The sequence below is a fragment of the Bufo gargarizans genome, chromosome 6, assembly GCF_014858855.1.
Source record: "Bufo gargarizans isolate SCDJY-AF-19 chromosome 6, ASM1485885v1, whole genome shotgun sequence".
NCBI classification, from domain to species: Eukaryota; Metazoa; Chordata; class Amphibia; order Anura; family Bufonidae; genus Bufo; species Bufo gargarizans.
Window position 1 is genome coordinate 66,812,783 of NC_058085.1, and position 20,179 is coordinate 66,832,961.

The window sequence follows — 20,179 nt, forward strand, 5'->3', positions numbered from 1 at the left end:
GTCTCGTAGTTCTGCCAGTTTAGGCTACTTTCACATCTGCGTTTTTGCTGGATCCAACAGGGGATCAGCAAAAACCCCTCCGTTATGATAATACAACCGTCTGCATCTGTTCTGAACCATTGTAAGTCAATGGGCACCGGATCCGTTTTTCTCGTGCTTTTTTCCATTGGGGGACACAGACCATGGGTATAGCTTAGAGGTATTAGTAGGAGGGACACTATGCAAATGAAAGAGCTCCTCCTCCTCGGGCTATACCCCCAGACTCCACCAGGAGGAACTCAGTCTTTGCTTAGTGTCTGGTGAAGGAGGTTGACACTCTCTGATTCTACTCCTTTTTGTTATTTTTATTCTAGATGGGGACACAGGTCGGCATGGCGCCTTCCTGGTCCCCCGTGGAGTGCCCGCCGCCTTCTTTGGGACGTTGCCTGGCTGCCTCCATTTCCCCCCAAGAAGATAAGTGGATCCGGGCTCGACCTGTTAGCTCCGGCATCCCACCAGCTGCTGGGACGCCTGCTGCCTACCCTCCTCCAGAGCACTGTTCTCCTGGATTGGAGTCAGAAGTCTGAAGAGGCGCATCCCTGCTGGTCTGGACATCGAGGGAGCATGCTGAGCAGATAAGTGTTGCCCAATCCCTCCCCCTCCCTCTGTGTCTATTTGTCTGTGGCTACCTGGGTGAACTTGAAGAAGGATCCTGATGGGGCACTTTCTTCATTTTGGAACTGGAGTACTGGCATCTCTTCCCCCTTAAACTGTGGGCTTCAGCGCTTCTCTCGTCGGGCCTTGGCTGCTGCGCTCCCTCAGCGCCCGCCGGCAGGCCGCTCCTCCACGTGGTGTTTGTTTAAATCACGCGCGCGCTTATTTCCACGCGCGTGCGCTTATTTTCGCGCATATTTTCGCGCGTGCGCTTTTTTCGCGCCATAATGACGCGTTCGGGGAGGCGGAGCCTCGGCATGCCGCTCTGACTCTCCTTACACCGGAGACTCTGTTTGCTCATGGCCGTGCAGCTCCTCATCACTCTACTCCGTTTTGTGCCAGGCAAGCTGGTAGCTCAGTGGTACTGCTGCTGCTGCCCCATGTCCAGGCTTTCTGAGTTCAAAGCCCCTTTCAGCCTTCAAAAATTGTTTATATTATTCTAGATGGGGACACAGGTCGGCATGGCGCCTTCCTGGTCCCCCGTGGAATGCCCGCTGCCGTCCTTGGACGCTGCCTGGCTGCCTCCATTGCCCCCCAAAGAAGACAAGTGGATCCGGGCTCGACCTGCAGCTCCGGTATCCCACCAGCTACTGGGTCTCCTGCTGCCACCCTCCACCAGAACACTGCACTCCTGGACAAGGAGTCAGACGCCTGATGAGGTGCATCCCTGCTGGTCCTGGAGTCGAGGGAGAAGTTCTGCAGGAGCAGATAAGTATTACCTGCATCCCTGCCTTACCCCCCTCCTCCACCCCTCCTCCACGTCCCTGGGGGCCTGCGGTCCCCGCTTGGGCATCTGCCATGTCCAGCGCGGCCGCTAAATTGGTCTTAGTCGCCAAGGCAACCATGTCCTTTAATCCTGTGGCGCTAACGACTCCATCTCTCTCAGTGGTCCCCACAGTGGGTGACTGACTACGAAGAGGCAGCGTGAGCGGCAGCATCCCACCTCGGATGTCTCCTGTCTCTCCACCCCCCTCACCTCGCCGGTGGCGCTTGCGGACTGCTCTTCCCCCTCCCTAGGGAGAGTAATCCGAAGGAGAATTATCCGGCTCGGACGAGCCAGGTCCTTTTTGGACTATAGGGCATTTTCAAATCCTGTGACGCCAACCACCTCTCTAAGTGGTTTTCCACAGAAGACGCCCGAATACTAACAGGGAGCGTGAGCAGCAGCATCCCTCCTCGGATGGCTCTGGCTCTCCCCCCCCCCCCCCCCTCCCCCCCTCGTCTAGAGGCGCGTTCGGGCGACTCTCCCCTCCCTTAGGGAGCGCAAGTCTGAAGGAGAATTTCCTGGCTCTGATTAGGTCATGGAGCGGGACCCCTCGCCTAAGCTCTCCACCAGGGTGGCTGACTTAGTGGTGACTGTCCGAGACACATTTATTCTCCAAGGGGATTCTCCTCCTTCCACTGGTCAGGAGTTCCCCCTTTTTCCGTCCAGGCAGTCGGAGACTACCATGTTCCCGGTCCATGAGGGATTTTTCCGCGGTCATGTCCAGGGCCTGGGGTGGTCTTAATAAGGTTCTCGACCACCCAGCGCATGAATATACTTTCCTTTCCCTGCTGACGGCGAGGAGGTGTCTCCTCCCCCTAAGGTGGATCCTCCGGTGGCCGGATTAGCCAATTATGTGGCCCTTCCTGTCTTAGTCAGTTCCTCTTTCCAGGATGCTGTAGACAGACGCATAGACTCTCTTCCAGGTCCTTTTTTCGCTGGCAGCGCGTCCCTGTGACCTACCTTTCACTCAGCAGGGGTAGCCAGTGCTCTCTCGGTGTGGTTACAACACCACCACCAGGAACTGGCGGTACGAGATGCGGCTACTAACACACTGGAGTTGGTTCTCCAGATGTCTCAGGCTTCTAAGATTCTTTGCGAAGCTTCTAGGGACATTGTTTCCCTCTTTGCCCGCAGGTTGGCCATCTCTGTCACTCAGCGCGAAGAGATCTGATTGAAGGTGTGGGACTGCTGACGCCTCCACCAAGCGTTCCCTTGCTAATCTCCCCTTTGGGGTTTCCAGACCTTATGGGGATCAGCTGGACGAGTTCATCTCTGCATGCCTTTTGCCGTTTCTCATCTGGTAGGCCGTCGCCTGCTTCCTCCGCCGGGGGTCTCAGGTCGCCCGCAAAGAGGCCTTCCTTTGCACCAGCCTTCCCGGCACTAGAGGGCCCAGTCAGCCCGCCCTGCTGCTCCTAGGCCTATCACATGTCCCGATTGCGGAATCCCACCATCGATTCCTGCGCTTCGCCATTATGGGTCGACACTGTCAGTTTGTCGCCCTTCCTTCGGGTTGGCGACCACCCCGCGGGTCCTTGCCACGGTCCTGGACCGCTCATGGCGCTTCTTCGTACCAGGGGCATTCCTTTGCTGCCCTATCGGGACGATATCCGGATAGAGGCCCCCCTCTCTACCGCAGACCACAGGACAGCGTCCGGATCACTGTTCAGACCCTGGAACGGTTCGGCTGGCTGGTAACTTTCCCAAACTCCTGCCTCTTCCCGTCCCAGAGGCTCTCCTTCCGGAGGGTGATTTTGGACACCTCGGCTGCCTAAGTATTCTACCAGCCTTCAAGTCCTCCCAGGTCCAGGGGGCAGTGTCGCATCTGCTGCGCTCCCCGTGCCTCTCCATTCGGGAATACTTGCAGGTCCTGGGTCTTATGGTAGCCTCTTTCGAGGCCTTCCATATGCCCAGTTTCACACTCGCCTGGCGCAACAGGAGATCCTTTACCTTTCAGCGGGTTCGGGCAGCTCTCCCTTGGTGGCTGTTCCCAAAGAACCTGAGGTCGGGGAGTTCCTTTCTCGCATTCTCCTGGACGATCGCCGCCACCGATGCCAGCATCCTGGGTTGGGGGGGCGTTTTCCAGTCTCGCACGGTTCAAGGAATTTGGTCGGCGGCAGAGTCTCGCCTTCCAATCAACTTTCTGGAATTGAGGGCGATTTTTTCCGCTCTCTCTCTCCTATTGGACCTCTCTCCTTGCGGGCCTCCCAGTGCGGGTTCAAACGGGCAATGCCGCGGCCGTGGCCTATATCGACCATCAGGACGGGACCCGCAGCCGGATGGTGATGCAGGAGGTGAAGATGAATTCTGACGTGGGCGGAGACTCACGTTCCGGTGTTGTCAGCAGTTTGCATTCCAGGAATGGACAACTGGACAGCGGACTTTCTAAGCCACAACACGGTGGATCCAAGCGAGTGGTCTCTGCATCCAGAAGGGTTCGAAGAAATCTGCCACAGATGGGACCGTCCGGATGTGGACTTAATGGCGTCCGGGTTCAACAACAAGATCCCAGTGGTCCTGGCTCGCGCCCGAGATCCGGAGGCGTACGGATGGATGCGCAGGTGTCTCCGTGGCAGGACTTCAGCCTCCTCTGTTTTCCTCTCCTACCAAAGGGTCTACGCCAGTTCGAGGCGGAAGGGACTCCGACCGTTCTCATCACCCCAGAGTGGCCTCGCCGCGCGTGGTTTTTTCGGACGTGGCTCGGTTGCTGGCGGACGCCCCATGGCCTCTTCCCGACGGACAGGACCTACTGTCTCAGGGCCCGTTCTTCCACCGGAATTTGCGGTCTCTTCGTTTACCGGCGTGACTGTTGAAACCGCCATCCTGATAAAGATGGGGTTCTCGGATTCAGTGGTTAGGACCATGATCAGTCCGGGGAAGTCTTCTTCCTCCCGGATTTACTATCGTACCTGGATGGCCTTCCTATCCTTTTTTGAGGGTTCGGGGTTCCCTCCCCTTCGGTTTTCCATCTTGATGGTACTGTCTTTTCTTCAGTCTGGGCTTGTGCAGGGACTGTCGCTTAGTTCCCTGTAAGGTCAGGTTTCGGCGCGGGCCGTCAGAGGTCCCTTGCTCTTAAGGGTCCGGTGGTGACCTTTCTTCGGGGGTGGCGCATTCGGTTCCCCGTATGTTCCCCCTTTGTCTCCTTGGGATCTCAATTTGGTTCTGCGCGCTCTGCAGTCGGCTCCCTTCGAGCCTTTGAGGAGGGTCTCTCTGACTGTTCTCATCTGGACTTCCTTGTGACCATAGCTTCTGATACAGCTACATAGCGTAGTGATTAAAGTTCTGGGCTATTATGCAGTGGCTGTGAGTTCACGTCCCATCACGAGCTTTTAGGTCAGACTGGTGTCGAAGCTGGCCGCTCTTTCCTGTCAGGAGCCTTAATGGTTTTCCTCCAGGATTAAGTTGTGCTCCGTCCAGTCCCCTTCTTTTTGCCCAGGGTGGTCTCTCCCTTCCGCCTTGATGAGGATCTTGTCCTGCCTTCCTTTTGTCCTTCTCCGGCTAACCCCAAGGAACGCACTCTGCATTCCCTGGATGTTGTACGGGTCCTGAAGGTGTGTCTCGCGGCTACTGCTTCCGTCCGCCGTTCTTGGCGCTCTGGATCTGCTTGGCTATTTCCGCGGCTTGTCACGCTTGTGGTGGAGTTCCCCCGGCTAGAATTGCCGCTCACTCCATTGGGGCGGAGGGGGCTTCCTGGGCAAGACGCAGTCGTGCCTCTGCGTCTCAGCTGTGTACGGCGGCCACCTGGTCGTCCTTGCATACCTTTGCAAATTTTTGTCAGTTGCATTCACTGGCTTCGGCTGATGCGGCTTTGGCCGCAGGGTTTTGCAGGCTGTGGTTCCTGTTTGACCGTTGGGGCGTTCCTCCTGGCGGTGCTGATATTTTTTCCCACCCCATGGACTGCTTTTGGACGTCCCATGGTCTGTGTCCCCCAATGGAAAAAAGCACGAGAAAAGGAGATTTTTGTGAAACTCACCTGTAAAATCTTTTTCTCGTCTTTTCCATTGGGGGACACAGCTCCCACCCATTATTCCTGTTGCAGGAGGGGTCTTTAGTTCAGTTTTTCTGTTTCTGGTTGGACCTTATGGCTTGGTCCGATGGTTTCCATGATTTTTTCTTGCTCCTTCTCCTACTGCTTGTGCAACGCCTGAGTTCCTCCTGGTGGAGTCTGGGGGTATAGCCCGAGGAGGAGGAGCTCTTTCATTTGCATAGTGTCCCTCCTACTAATACCTCTAAGCTATACCCATGGTCTGTGTCCCCCAATGGAAAAGACGAGAAAAAGATTTTACAGGTGAGTTTCACAAAAATCTCCTTTTTCCCCCTGTGTCTGACAAAACAGATAGGGCACCATTGACTTACTTTGTGTGTCATGCCGGATCCGTCTCGATCAGTATCCCATGACGCACAGAAAACCATCGCTTGCAGCAGTTGTGTCCGGCGTGGGAATGCAACAAAATGGAACGGAATGCATTCTGGTGCACTCCGTTCAGTTTTCTCCCCATTGACAATGAATGGGGACAAATCTGAAGCGTTTTCTTCCGGTTTTGAAATCATATGACTGATCTCAATCCCGGTTTAGAAAAACGCTGATGTGAAAGTAGCCTTATATTATAAGTGCCGGGAGCTGGAGATGTGCCGTTTTGTACAAGTCATGTCATTGAGAAAGGTTCGGTACATGATTGGTCGACAGCTAAGATCTCTCCCCACCTTCATTTCTTTTCCTCCATGTTTCTGTTGCTGTTTGGATAGTGTAGCATGCAGACAGACGGATTACAGGTATTATAAAGCACCTTCGCCAGTAAGAAAGTAACAAGTAATCAAACTAAATGAACAAACCATTAGTGAAACCATTAGGCCCCTGCTAGTAAGAGCTTACAAATATTATATCATATAAAGCTGCATGAACCAGGCAGCCAACATGTATGTAAAGTGCCGAGTGACGTGACAAGGGCAGCAAGTTCAGACGTAGCAGAGTGGAGGTTATGTGACATCGTAGGTCTCCTTAAAGAAACTCATTTTAAAACCGTGGAAAAGTTATGAGCAAATCTAATGGTCCAGGGCAGTGAGTTCCACAGAACAGATGCAGCACAGGAGGAGTCACATTCTCACCATCTGTAATATGTCAGCATTGAGACGCAGACTCTTAAGCTGGCCATACACTTTGATAGCTGTTGGCCTAGCTTGTTCAGCCATCAGCATTTCTAAGTAATACAACCTGAGACTGTGTTTACATGGACAAAATCTGCCACTGATCCAGCGGTGGAAAACAGGCTGGATAATCCACGTTCAGAACGTCATCATCCGCTTCCCAATGACTTCAGTGTAAGTCAACCATGTTTTCTTTCAGCAGCTGACTTGAAGAACACATGTTCACATGGACAAATCCGCTGTGGAATTCGCCACCAACAGCTTCGCATTGACGTTTTTTTTCACCACTGATCTAAAATCCGCTTCAGAAGGAGCATGTTACTTCTTTGAAATGGATTTTAGCTGCCTTCCCCATCGAAGTCAGTGGGGAAGAGCTAAAATGCTAGTGGGTGTTTGCTCATTTTTGGGGGTGTTTCCACCGTCAAAGATGCTCTGTTCACAGTGGTAGATTAGCCTGATAATCTGCCAGTGATTTTACACTGCACATTTTGGCAGTGTGAACATACCCCAAGAAGTGACCTGTTACTACTTTGAAGCAGATTTGATGCTGGTTTTCCATAGAAGACAATGGGAACGCAGAAAATCCTCACTCAAACAGTATCCGAAAATGCCTCTAAAAATACCACCAAATTACAAAACCACAAGCAAAAAGCAACCTGTTTTCAGCTACTGATCTGCCACAGAGTTTTCTGCTGCAGATTTTGTCGTGTGAACATACCCTTAGGGTCCATTCACACGTCCGCAAAATGGATCCGGATCAGTTCCGCAACGGATCCGGACCCATTCATTTTCAATAGGGCCGGGAAAGATGCGGACAGCACACACTGTGCTGTCCGCATCCGCATTTCCGTTCCGCAAAAAATAGAACATGTCCTATTCTTGTCCGCAGACATTTATATTAAAGTGCCGGCCGAGTGCGGTCCGCCGGCTATGTGCGGCCATGGCCGGTGTTCGTGTTTTGCGGACGTGTGAATGGACCCTAACAGTGTGACTCTCAGATTTTTAAAAAGTCTATGTGTTCTATGTTTATTTGTTTCAGCTGCTAGGGGTCTGTTCTCTTAGACAGACTGTTTGCCTTCTCCTTGTTTTAGTGTTTTAATTTTTTGTTCTTTTGCAGCATGCAGATGGCAGTTTTTGTGTGAAGCCCCTGAAGCAGAAACAAGTGGTAAGAAAGCACTAATTTCAGGAGATGGTACATCACGGGGGGGCTGAATGCACTTAGTCTCTTCTCTCATTTCTCATCAGGTGGATGGGGTCAGTTACCTCTTGCAAGAAATCTATGGGATTGAAAACAAGTACAATTCCCATGACTCTAAGGTAAATGTATGATCTTGTGTACATATCCTAGAGGTGCACTGTCTGTATTATATGGCGGTACGCAGTGTATGCCCAGACATGCAGACAAGTGAATATTCGCCCCGTAGCCATCACACGTTGTTTTATCATGTTCCAGGTAATGGAAGATGAAGTCAGTGACAATAGTGCAGAGTGTGTTGTTTGTCTGTCTGATGTTCGGGACACACTTATTTTGCCATGCCGACATCTTTGCCTGTGTAATACCTGTGCAGATACCTTGCGTTACCAAGCAAGCAACTGCCCTATCTGCCGTCTGCGTGAGTATTGGAGACTAGCTGTCCTCTATTAAAGCCTGCCATGTTCTTCTTCATTTCATTCTAGACCCTAAATGATAAATATATCAAGGATCGCTTCACATTCCTTACTTATAGGGGTTATTTCACTTCAGACATTGGTGGCATATCGCTAGGAAATGCCACCAATGTCAGGACCTGCTCCTTCCTAGAGACCAGGGTCCCCAAAGTGAAGAACCACACACCGCGCATGCGCGCTGGGCTCTCCATTCATTTCTATGGGAGTTCCCAAAAATAGCACGTGAGCACGCTAAGCTATTTTCGAAAATCTCATAAAAATGAACGGAGTGCACACCGTGCAAGTGCTGCCATCGCTCCATTTACCTCTGCTGGAAATAGCTCAGTGAGCGCTCAGTTATTTTGGGAAGTCCCATAGAAATGCATGGGGGACTGTCACTCATGCGCCGCTGCTTTTGGTTCACTTCAGTGGTCCTGTTCTGGAGATAGGTGTGGTTCCTATTTGACATTGATGGCATATCCTAGCGATGTCTGGGGTGTGCCAACCCCTTTAACTAACCCTTGCTCCTTTTTTATTCACTCTACCTGATCACCTTTTCTTTATCGAAAGACAAAATCCATCAATTGAATCTGATCTAAATAAACTTCCAAAACTTTTTCCAGCTTTCCGAGCGCTTCTTCAGATCCGAGCGATGAGAAAGCTTCCAGGTCCTCACTCACCTGCCGGGTTTAGTCCAATCATTGCAGCCCCAAGCTCAGACTCTGAAGAGCACACGGTGAGTGTGAGATGTTATAATGGACTCCTGCTAATTCTCATATTTCTGATAATATAAGCTTTATATCTCTAATCAATCCAATTCTAGTCTTCTGAACATGTTCCGCCTGGGTATGAAGTTGTGTCCCTTTTGGAGGCTTTGAATGGACCCTTAACCCCATCGCCTTCGGCCCCCCCATTAAGAGCTCTAGGGGATTCTCGGCGGCCGGGAGTGCTTCCTTCATACGGCAGTGACATCCAGCTGCCCCACCTGCGCATGCATTCACCTCTTCAGCATCTCTGTGGCAGCCAGGCTCTAAAGCTGAAAAAAAGCATTTCCAGGTTTGTCAAAAAAGTAGTACTGTGTCACTTTCTCCATGCTGAGTTGTCCGTGTTAGACAACCCCTTTAAGTCATGAGTATATGTGATTTGCGTATTTTGTCCTTCATGCCACACGTGTACAGTACATTAGACTATAAGCAAGTTAAATGCTTTGGTCACCTTTGCAATACATTGTTCCTTTCCTTCCTGAATGCAAAATGAAGGATAGGACATCGATATCTGATCACCCCACATCCTTACCAGCTGTTCAGAAGTAGCTCTGGCTCTGGAACTACACAGCTCCTTCCATTTTGTAGTGGACAGAGCAGGTTACTACAGAATTGCTCTCAGTCACTTTAATGAGAGCTGCACTACAGTAACCAGCTCCTTCCACTACACAATGGACATAGCTGTGTATTTCTGGTACTTAAGACTGCTGCTGAAGAATTTGTGTATATCCTTCACCTACCTGGTGGTGCTGGCAATTCTGACATAGCTTTGACAGCACACTGCTCCTGGCTGTACCGCTTCTCTCTCTGCTCTCCCCCTCTATTCCCTAAAGATAGCAGCAGAGAGGAAGAGAAGATTGTGCAGAGCTGCTCATAGAGTAGAGAGGTAGGAAGGAATGCATCCAAGTCTTCAAGGAGGACAGACCACACAGGCTGGAAATAGGGGTGACATTTCAGGGGGGTGAGTTGTAGAAGGAGAAATCTGTACAGAAATGAAACTGTGCGGATACAGGAGAGCTAGTGAAGGCAGCAGCATCCTGAACACACCTCACATATAGCATATTTTACTGGGAATGACATGTCCACATGACATCTTAAAGGGGTTATTGCATGATTAATGTAAAAAAACAACAACTTGGGACCAGCCCTGTACCTCACACGGATCCAGAGATCTCCCCAATCATTGCTCCAATTGCTCTGCTAGATTTATTACAAGTTGGCAGCTTAGGAAGTGTGCACCTTCTCAGGAAGCATGTACTTTCTACTGCGGCTGGGGGCAGTTGAACGATGGAACTGAGCATGCTCTTCCATTTCAGTAAGCAGGACAGAGAAATTAGAAAAAAAGCAAACAGCAGGTGGCGCTACACAGATTTCAGTGAATACCTAATGGCTGTACAAAATTTTTAATTACGTGCAATTACAAAAGTGTTCAGATCCAGGTGCTGGTTTGAAAAATGTAGAATACTTTTCATGGGACATCCCCTTTAACCCCTTCACTACCAGCGCTGTACGTGTATGGCGCTGGAGTGAAGTGCAAACATTGTGCATGCTCGTGCAACGGGCGCCTCCCCCTAGGGCCCTCTCTATATAAAACGCGTCCCGGGTGTAGGAATGCCAAGTGGTATAGTGTGGCCTAAAATTTCCCTTTATGTATGTCACGATGCTCCTACCTGGATACGGCTGGACCCCAGGCTTTGGCTCCGAAGCAATAAATAGGGGGAATAATTGAGGGATTTAAAGAAATAACTTCAGTCTAGACCATGTATGTAGTTGAACAGCAGCTTTACTCGAATAAACGTTCATCAGAAATGCTTTGTCTTGGTCTCAGCAGGCTTTAGCATTAAACTGGCAGGCTTATTCAATAACTCTGCTAGCTTTCTCTTTCTGCTGTACTGACAGGCTTGCTCAATACTCTGCTTCTTCTGTATGCTGCACTTCTCTCTTTAGTATGACTTATGGTTATGCCAGGGAACTTTCCTCCTGGCTCCTGAGGCTTCAAGCTTTTGTCTCCATGGCCAGCAGAGCTTAGGGTGCTTTGGCTGGCGTGGGCACGTACAGCAGAGACATGCCCCCTGCATACCTGTCCCTAGCTGGGGCTAAACTAGACTAACTGGACTTACACCCCACCCTTCCTGCAGGGAGTAGGACTTGGCCAACTCTCTCCAGAGGGGGCGGGGGGGGGGGGGGGGGGGGGGGGGGGGGGATTGAATGGAATTGAAGGTTCCACTCTAAGTATAGCTCTGCCGTGTTTGCTGCCACCTACTGGTGACTGGTGAACCAGGCACATTACATGTGAACATAACAGTTGCATAACAAAATAAATGTATGAAATGACATAAGGTTAGACCAATAAAGACAGTAGCAAGGTGCAGAAGTGGTAACACCACTCTGGGGTGTTACACTTGCACATGCAGCGGCCGTCATGGCCGGCGGGTCTCCGCTATTTCAAACAGCAGAGACCCCTGGCTAATGACCGGGACCAGCAATAATGCCGATTGTGGTCATTGAAGCCTTTTAGATGCCGTGACCAAGCGCTTCTGGGCTTCTTACTGGCATCTTTTGCGGCCAGTTAAGGATGCCGGCAACTGGTTTCAATACGCTGGGTCTCTCTGAAGAGCTGCAATAAAAAGTTTTTAAAGATTGGATTTTGTAGGCTAAAATACAAGCTTTAAAACCATAAAAATACTGTTAAAAATACTTGAATTAAAAAAATATATATATAAATAACAAAAAACATGTCCGAAAACGCCCGTACTATTAAAATCTGAGAATATTTTTCCAATACTGCGAATGGCATAACAGAAAAAAGCGTCAAAGTTGCCAATTTGCCATTTTTTTCATTGCTTTTCTTACCCAAAAAAATTTAATAAAATGTGATCAAAAAGTCGTACGCACTCCAAAATGGTATCAATAAAAACTACAGATTGTCCCACCAAAAAATGAGCCCCCACACAGCTCAGTAGATATAACTATAAAAAGTTATGGGGTCAGACACACGGAACCCCTGACGATCAGCTTTTTGTAGAGGAGGTGGCGCTCCATGCGAGCCCATTGTCTCGGAAGCTTTGGAGGTGCAGTGTAATGGCAAGTATTTGCTCCATTCATTTAAATTGATCGAGTACTTGTAATTTACACTACACCTCTGCTCCAGAGGAGACGACGCGCCATGTAATAAAAAGGAAGCGGCACTCGCATGGAGCGTCGCCTCCTCTTCAAACGGCTAATAGGTGGGTGGACCCCGAATGATCAGATAAATGACTACCTATCCTGAGGATAGGCCATCGATATATATTTCTGCACAACCCCTTTAAGCTGACCAAACATATTTAAATCAGCATAACATAACTACAACTTTGTTTCAGCAACATGATACATGACAGAACATGAACTTTCCCCATGCTCCTGCATATACTGCATCTCTTGGGTGGGATAAAATGAATGTGATGATTAGAGTATGATACAGAGATTTTGCACTTGTAGGTCAATTTCCCAGAACTCTTCAGTGCTGCAAGAAGACGAGATGGAAAAATCATTCAGTGAAGCCGAGATCCGAACGCCACGAAAAAAGACACCCCAACTAGCTGAGGTGAGTAAGTGGTCTGAAAAATGAGTATATTAATCAGTAAGCACTGCTAATTGGCCATTAATAAGAGTCAATGTGTGGTGGTGGTGGAGAAATAGGAATAGGCTTTCCAAGCTTTATAACTCAGAGCAAACGCATGAATGAAGCACACAAAGTGTGGGTGGGGGTGACATGGAAAGAGGACTTTAGGAGGTATAGGTCCTTTTACAGAAGTGACAGGGTAAGAGATGATACTGACGCGCTTATTCTTTCTCAGGAATGCGGAGCAACTCCAGAAAGTGAGAATTTGACTCTTTCCTCATCAGGAGCTATTGACCAGTCTTCCTGCACAGGAACGCCGCTGTCTTCCACCATCACCTCTCCGGAAGGTCAGACAATCTGCTCAGTTTTAATATTATTTAAAAAAACGAAGCTCATGAAAGGGATTGGCCAGGCATACTGTGCTGCCCGATCTAACATTTAGCATGAAGATATGTAACTGCCCACTGGGCAATCGATGTGCTGGTAAAACTGCACAACGCCCATTAAGTCTTCTGCACTTGTCAGATTAATGAGTGGTAGCTGTGCACAATACATAATGGACGTTGGGCATTTGCCCGCAGCAAGCAGTTGGGTCTCTCTACGCCTGCACAACCCCTTTAATATTTGACGTGTCATAGGTTTTGATTAGTGAGGTTTGTGTGCTGAGACCCCAACCGACTGCTAGAACGGAGGGACTGAGGTGCACATCTGAGTGCTGTGCCAAGCCATTATTGATCAGTTGTGCTTGGCTCTCCTCAGAGGGTGGAGTGAGCACGTATGGTGCCATAAAATGTCTAGAGACTGTCTGTGGATCTGTACACTGTAGGCTCTGCTGTTCCAGGAGAGGTGCACAGTGCTCAGGTAAGAGCTCCTGTCTCCTCGTTCTAGCCAGTGGTAGGGGCCTTAGCATCCCTATGATGTTAAAAGGTTTTTCTTTTGTTATTTGTTTTTTTAAATGATAGATACCCTTTAATTAACAGAATGGACTTGCAATTTCAGAATTTCAGTTTACCTACAAATGGAAAAAAGTGCCCTGGCAATGTTATTTCATTGGCAAAGAGTAGACAGGCGGCTCACCTGCAATCCAAATGGAGTGAGGTGCTCACATGTATGTTTACCCCTATAAACAAATGCAAAAAGAATGTGTGTGTGTGTATAACGGGCACTCAAAGCATAGGGAGTTGCATCAAATTGTTACATTTATTAAACATAAAACCCTAAAACCTTCATACTAAAACATATGACATAGATATAACATTAAAAGCAAATAATATGCTGGTCCCGGATAGTTAATGTACAAGAAAATCAAATAAATGATCAGATGGTAAATATACCAGAAAATCAAGTATAAACCTGGATGGTTGATATACCTGAAAATCAGGTGGATGATCGGACAAATATCAGATAGTGTGTAATGGATCGAATGAATAATCTAAAGTCGATTGATATACATGATCAAAAACCACATAGATGTTAAAAGTCCTCCAGATTCTATTCCCAGTGGTAACATATAGAGTCACTTAAATACTCAACAGTAGGGTATGTGACCACTGTTGGCTTGATATGATCAACATACGAACCTCTGGTATAGCCGGCAGTCCAATAGACAGGAAGTAAAGGATATACAAAGTAAAAGCAGTCTCTTTACCGAGTCTTCACCACCTCTCGGTGGTTATTCGGTTGGGCAGACCGCTCGGCGAAGATTTATTTTCCTCTGCCAGCAACAATAGTCCAGAAAAGATTCATACTCTGTTGGCGTATTGCGCTTGAATCGAAGCTGAATTGAAACTTCCGAGTGTTGATCATGTGTTTGGTGGCGTCTCACTTGGCGTCCCACGTGACTTAGTACATCACTTTTTTCAGAAATACAGCGCGCTGTTTCTTATCCGTAGATTTCTATTGTCGGGATACCATAAGTTGCCATACGCGTTTCAAGGTGTCAAACCTCTTCCTCAGTGGCTGTTGTGGATCTCTATATGTAGCAGTCTATATTTTATATGCTGTTAAGGAAGTGGGGTAAAGTCACCCATTGCTCATGGTTTAATTAGGAGGACTGGTTTCAGCTGCTCTATGGTGCAAATCATCTTTTCTCATCAATCGACATTTAGAACACGTGTTGAATCAAAAGGTTACAACAAGAAGGGGGTATAGTGCAATGTTAGCAAAAGAATTCGCATCAGTGGATGTACATACGGTATCTATGCCATTATTATGTCACTTATATCCCATCATTATAAATATAGCACTTTGAAGGGGATGTTCATATTGTTCCCCAATGTATGACATAGCGGGGATTAGTTGCTCCAATAGAGCACTGATAGTTAGGAGAAAGAATTATTATATATAAAAGGATTTCTTCCAGCTATTTCCTCAGGACACTTTAGCTCAAAAAGTTTAACTAAATCTCCCCAATCACCAATATATTATCATAAAAAGTGATGAGGTATCCAAAGAGAGTTTCAATATCAATTGGAATCAGAAATATCATATATTTGTGTAAAAACGCATGGAAAACGCATATGCGTTTTTTTTTTAGAAAATTGATGTAAAATCCCCATAACATCATTCCATGCCTTAGCTGTGTTTCAAAGCGATTCTAGGGAGATGGCATGATCCAAGTCCTAGGGCATTTTTTTTAAAGAAATTTTTTTCGAAATTTTCTCAATCTCCAAATTTCTTTGGAGACTTCTCGAATTTCAATCTCTTTGAGGGATCTCTCAAAATGTCCTCTCGACAATAATCCTTCTCGGATAGGTTTACGAAGCTTCCAGGAGATCTTCCTTTACAATAACAGGAGAACGTGTAGGAGCCGAAAAATTATTCATAGGAAAAATGGTTTATCACATGGGGAGTCTCGATGCAGAATCGGGCTTGGGGCCCTTTACTTCCTGTCTATTGGACTGCCGGCTATACCAGAGGTTCGTACATAGGAGTTTCGTATGTTGATCATATCAAGCCAACAGTGGTCACATACCCTACTGTTGAGTATATAAGTGACTCTATATGTTACCACTGGAAATAGAATCTGGAGGACTTTTAACATCTATGTGGTGCATCCATTCGATCTATTACACACTATCTGATTTTTGTCTGATCATCCACCTGATTTTCTGGTATATCAACCATCCATTCTGGTATATCTACCATCCAGGTTTATACTCTATTTTTTTGGTATAGTTACCATCTGATCAACTATTTGATTTTCTTGTACATTAACTATCCGGGACCAGCATATTATTTGCTTTTAATGTTATATCTATGTCATATGTTTTAGTATGAAGGTTTTATGTTTAATAAATGGAACAATTTGATGCAACTCCCTATGCTTTGAGTGCCCGTTATACACACACAATGTTATTTCATTGCAGTGTTTTTTTGACTATGCTGCTGCTAGCGCTGGTTTAGCCCACAAGGTGGCAGCTTCAATGTGCTTATACCTTTTTCTTGGTTCCTTTTATACCAAATTAGCAGATTTATTGTCTTATACCAGAGCTGACCACAAGATGTCACTGTTGATTTTCCGTTCTTTAACCATTTAATTGTACTCCTCACCCACTTCATGCCCCTTCTTCTGTGCTCTTTACCTTCCTCACCCCACACTCTGTCCCCGTTCTACCCTCTTTCATTCTTTGGTCTTACCTTTAATACTTTCCTTCTGCATTACTGCTGTCTTTCCTCCTTTCTGTTTTCTGCCGTCCTCTCATTTTTCATTACTTCCTCCTTTCCCCTACTGCACCCTCATCTTTTGCGCAGACCCCTTGAGCAGTAGCCTGGCGCAGTCCGTAATGTCCATGGCCTCGTCCCACAGCCAGCAGTCCCAGCTCAGCACAGACACTGTGTCCTCCATGTCTGGTTCCTACACAGCAGGTGTAATGGAGGAGGAGGAAGCGGGGATTACACCGTCACCTCCTGTGGCTCCCAGCGGATCCCCTTCTGAAGAAGGAGAGGTGAGACTGGCAGTGTTTTTTTGTTTTTGTTTTTTGTATGGACTCCTACCTGCTTATCACATTTAGTAATTGACTTCTCTCATTTTTAACAGCTGTCACCGGAGGGACACTTTGTGACTGTGTCTGCAGATGAAATGGATGCAGAGGTACCAAACTATGGATTGTGCATTGATGCATATTGGAGTCAGCTAGGGGAGTCTTAACCCCTTAAGGACACATGACGTACCGGTACGGCATGTTTCCCGAGTCCTTAAGGACACATGACGTACCGGTACGTCATGGCTTTAAATAGCGATGCCGGCGCCGCGGGGGTTAATCGGAACGGGATGCCGGCTGAAATCATTCAGCCGGCATCCTGTAACAATGCAGGGGGGGGTCATTTGACCCCCCCGCATCGACGATCGCAGAAAACCGCAGGTCAATTCAGACCTGCGGTTTGCTGCGCTTTTTGCAGTTTCTGATCGCGGGGATCAGAAACTTTAGAGTGCCTAAAATCAATATAGTACACCCCCCCCCTGCACCCCTGCATGATTTGATGGCGGCGGGTGGTGCAGGGGGGGTGTCGCAGGCGGTGGGGCGTTGCGGGAGGCGGGCGGTGCGGCAGGCGGGATCGCGATCCCCCGCCCGCCTCCTATTGCGTAATCGTTGGTGTACAGTGGGTATACCAGGGTGCCAGCACATTGCTGGCACCCTGGTATAAACGGCTGACATCGTTGATGCGATGTCAGCCGTTTAACCCTTTCCATACAGCGGTCCGTACGGACCGCTGTATGGAAAAGGTTAACAGTAAGAGGGAGCTCCCTCCCTCTCCGATCGGGGGGCTGCTGTGCCTTTGCAGCCCCCCGATGGAGAGGGAGAGAGCCCCCAGAGAGCCCCCCGAAGCCCCGTCCTCACCCTTCCCCGTCTGCGAAGTTCTGACCATAACTGAGCAGACGGGGAAGGTTCCCATGGCAACAGGACGCCTGCTCATGGTGCTGAACAGATCTGTGCTGAAAGCATAGATCTGTTCAGTGTAAGTAAAATACAGTACAGAAACCTATAGGGGTTCTGTACTGTATTTTACAGACATCAGACCCACTGGATCTTCAAGAACCAAGTGGGTCTGGGTCCAAAAATAAAAAGAATAAGTGAAAAAAGTTTAAGATAAAAAAAAAAAACATTTATCACTGAATAAAAATTAAAAAAATAAAATAAACTACACATATTAGGTATCGCCGCGTCCGTAACGACCTGATCTATAAAACGGCCATGTTACTTTCCCCGCACAGTGAACGCCATAAAAATAAAAAAATAAAAACTATGAGAAAATTGAAATTTTGCCCACCTTACTTCCCAAAAAAGGTAATAAAAGTGATCAAAAAAGTCGCATGTACGCCAAAATAGTACCAATCAAACCGTCATCTCATCCCGCAAAAAATGAGACCCTACTCAAGATAATCGCCCAAAAACTGAAAAAACTATGGCTCTTAGACTATGAAAACACTAAAACATCATTTTTTTTGTTTCAAAAATAAAATCATTGTGTAAAACCTACATAAATAAAAATAAAGTATACATATTAGGTATTGCCGCGTCCGTATCGACCGGCTCTATATAAATATCACATGACCTAACCCCTCAGGTGACCACCGTAAAAAAAAAAAAAAAAAAAAACGGTGTAAAAAAAGCTATTTTTTGCCATCTTACGTCACAAAAAGTGTAATAGCAAGCGATCAAAAAGTCATATGCACCCCAAAATAGTGCCAATCAAACTGTCATCTCATCCCGCAAAAAATTAGACCCTACTCAAGATAATCGCCCAAAAACTGAAAAAACTATGGCTCTCAGACTATGGAGACACTAAACAATTTTTTGGTTTTAAAAATGAAGTTATTGTATAAAACTTACATAAATAAATAAAATTGTATACATATTAGGTATCGCTGCGTCCGTGACAACCTGCTCTATAAAATTACCACATGATCTAACCTGTCAGATGAATGTTGTAAATAACAAAACAAAAAAACGTGCCAAAAAAGCTATTTCTTGTTACCTTGCCGCACAAAAAGTGTAATATAGAGCAACCCAAAATCATATCTACCCTGAACTAGTACCAACAATACTGCCACCCTATTCCGTACTTTCTAAAATGGGGTCACTTTTTTGGAGTTTCTACTCTAGGGGTGCATCAGGGGGGCTTCAAATGGGACATGGTGTCAAAAAACCAGTCCAGCAAAATCTGCCTTCCAAAAACCGTATGGCATTCCTTTCCTTCTGCGCCCTGCCATGTGCCCGTACAGCAGTTTACGACCACATATGGGGTGTTTCTGTAAACTACAGAATCAGGGCCATAAATAATGAGTTTCGTTTGGCTGTTAACCCTTGCTTTCTAACTGGAAAAAAAATATTAAAATTGAAAATCTGCCAAAAAAGTGAAATTTTGAAATTGTATCTCTATTTTCCATTAAATCTTGTGCAACACCTAAAGGGTTAACAAAGTTTGTAAAATCAGTTTTGAATACCTTGAGGGGTGTAGTTTCTTAGATGGGGTCACTTTTATGGAGTTTCTACTCTAGGGGTGCATCAGGGGGGCTTCAAATGGGACATGGTGTCAAAAAAACTGTCCAGCAAAATCTGGCTTCCAAAAACCATACGGCGCACCTTTCACTCTACGCCCCGCTGTGTGGCCGTACAGTAGTTTACGGCCACATATGGGGTGTTTCTGTAAACAGCAGAGTCAGGGCAATAAAGATACAGTCTTGTTTGGCTGTTAACCCTTGCTTTGTTAGTGGAAAAAATGGGTTAAAATGGAAAATTAGGCAAAAAAATGAAATTCTCAAATTTCATCCCCATTTGCCAATAACTCTTGTGCAACACCTAAAGGGTTAACGAAGTTTGTAAAATCAGTTTTGAATACCTTGAGGGGTGTAGTTTCTTAGATGGGGTCACTTTTAGGGAGTTTCTACTCTAGGGGTGCATCAGGGGGCTTCAAATGGGACATGGTGTCAAAAAAACTGTCCAGCAAAATCTGGCTTCCAAAAACCATATGGCGCACCTTTCACTCTACGCCCCGCTGTGTGGCCGTACAGTAGTTTACGGCCACATTTGGGGTGTTTCTGTAAACGGCAGAGTCAGGGCAATAAAGATACAGTCTTGTTTGGCTGTTAACCCTTGCTTTGTTAGTGGAAAAAATGGGTTAAAATGGAAAATTAGGCAAGAAAATGAAATTCTCAAATTTCATCCCCATTTGCCAATAACTCTTGTGCAACACCTAAAGGGTTAACAGAGTTTGTAAAATCAGTTTTGAATACCTTGAGGGGTGTAGTTTATATAGAATGGGGTCATTTTTGGGCGGTTTCTATTATGTAAGCCTCGCAAAGTGACTTCAGAGCTGTAGTGGTCCCTAAAAATTGGGTTTTTGTAAATTTCTGAAAAATTTCAAGAATTGCTTCTAAACTTCTAAGCCTTGTAACATCCCCAAAAAATAAAATATCATTCCCAAAATAATTCAAACATGAAGTAGACATATGGGGAATGTTAAGTCATCACAATTTTTGGGGGTATTACTATGTATTACAGAAGTAGAGAAACTGAAACTTTGAAATTTGCAAATTTTTCCAAATTTTTGGTAAATTAG

The 20,179-nt window shown here is 46.9% G+C and overlaps 1 protein-coding gene across 3 annotated transcripts in view; it reads left to right on the forward strand.

Annotated features, from left to right (window-relative positions):
- Positions 1-20,179, forward strand: part of RNF157 (ring finger protein 157) — a 128,199-nt gene that overhangs the window by 95,327 nt on the left and 12,693 nt on the right. For all 3 annotated transcript variants that reach the window (XM_044297999.1, XM_044297998.1, XM_044298000.1), the window contains 9 exons: positions 7,719-7,766; positions 7,847-7,918; positions 8,055-8,214; positions 8,872-8,984; positions 9,072-9,304; positions 12,493-12,598; positions 12,852-12,963; positions 16,370-16,563; positions 16,656-16,709. In XM_044297999.1, the coding sequence (XP_044153934.1) occupies positions 7,719-7,766; positions 7,847-7,918; positions 8,055-8,214; positions 8,872-8,984; positions 9,072-9,304; positions 12,493-12,598; positions 12,852-12,963; positions 16,370-16,563; positions 16,656-16,709 (1,092 nt within the window). The remainder of the gene's footprint in view (positions 1-7,718; positions 7,767-7,846; positions 7,919-8,054; positions 8,215-8,871; positions 8,985-9,071; positions 9,305-12,492; positions 12,599-12,851; positions 12,964-16,369; positions 16,564-16,655; positions 16,710-20,179) is intronic.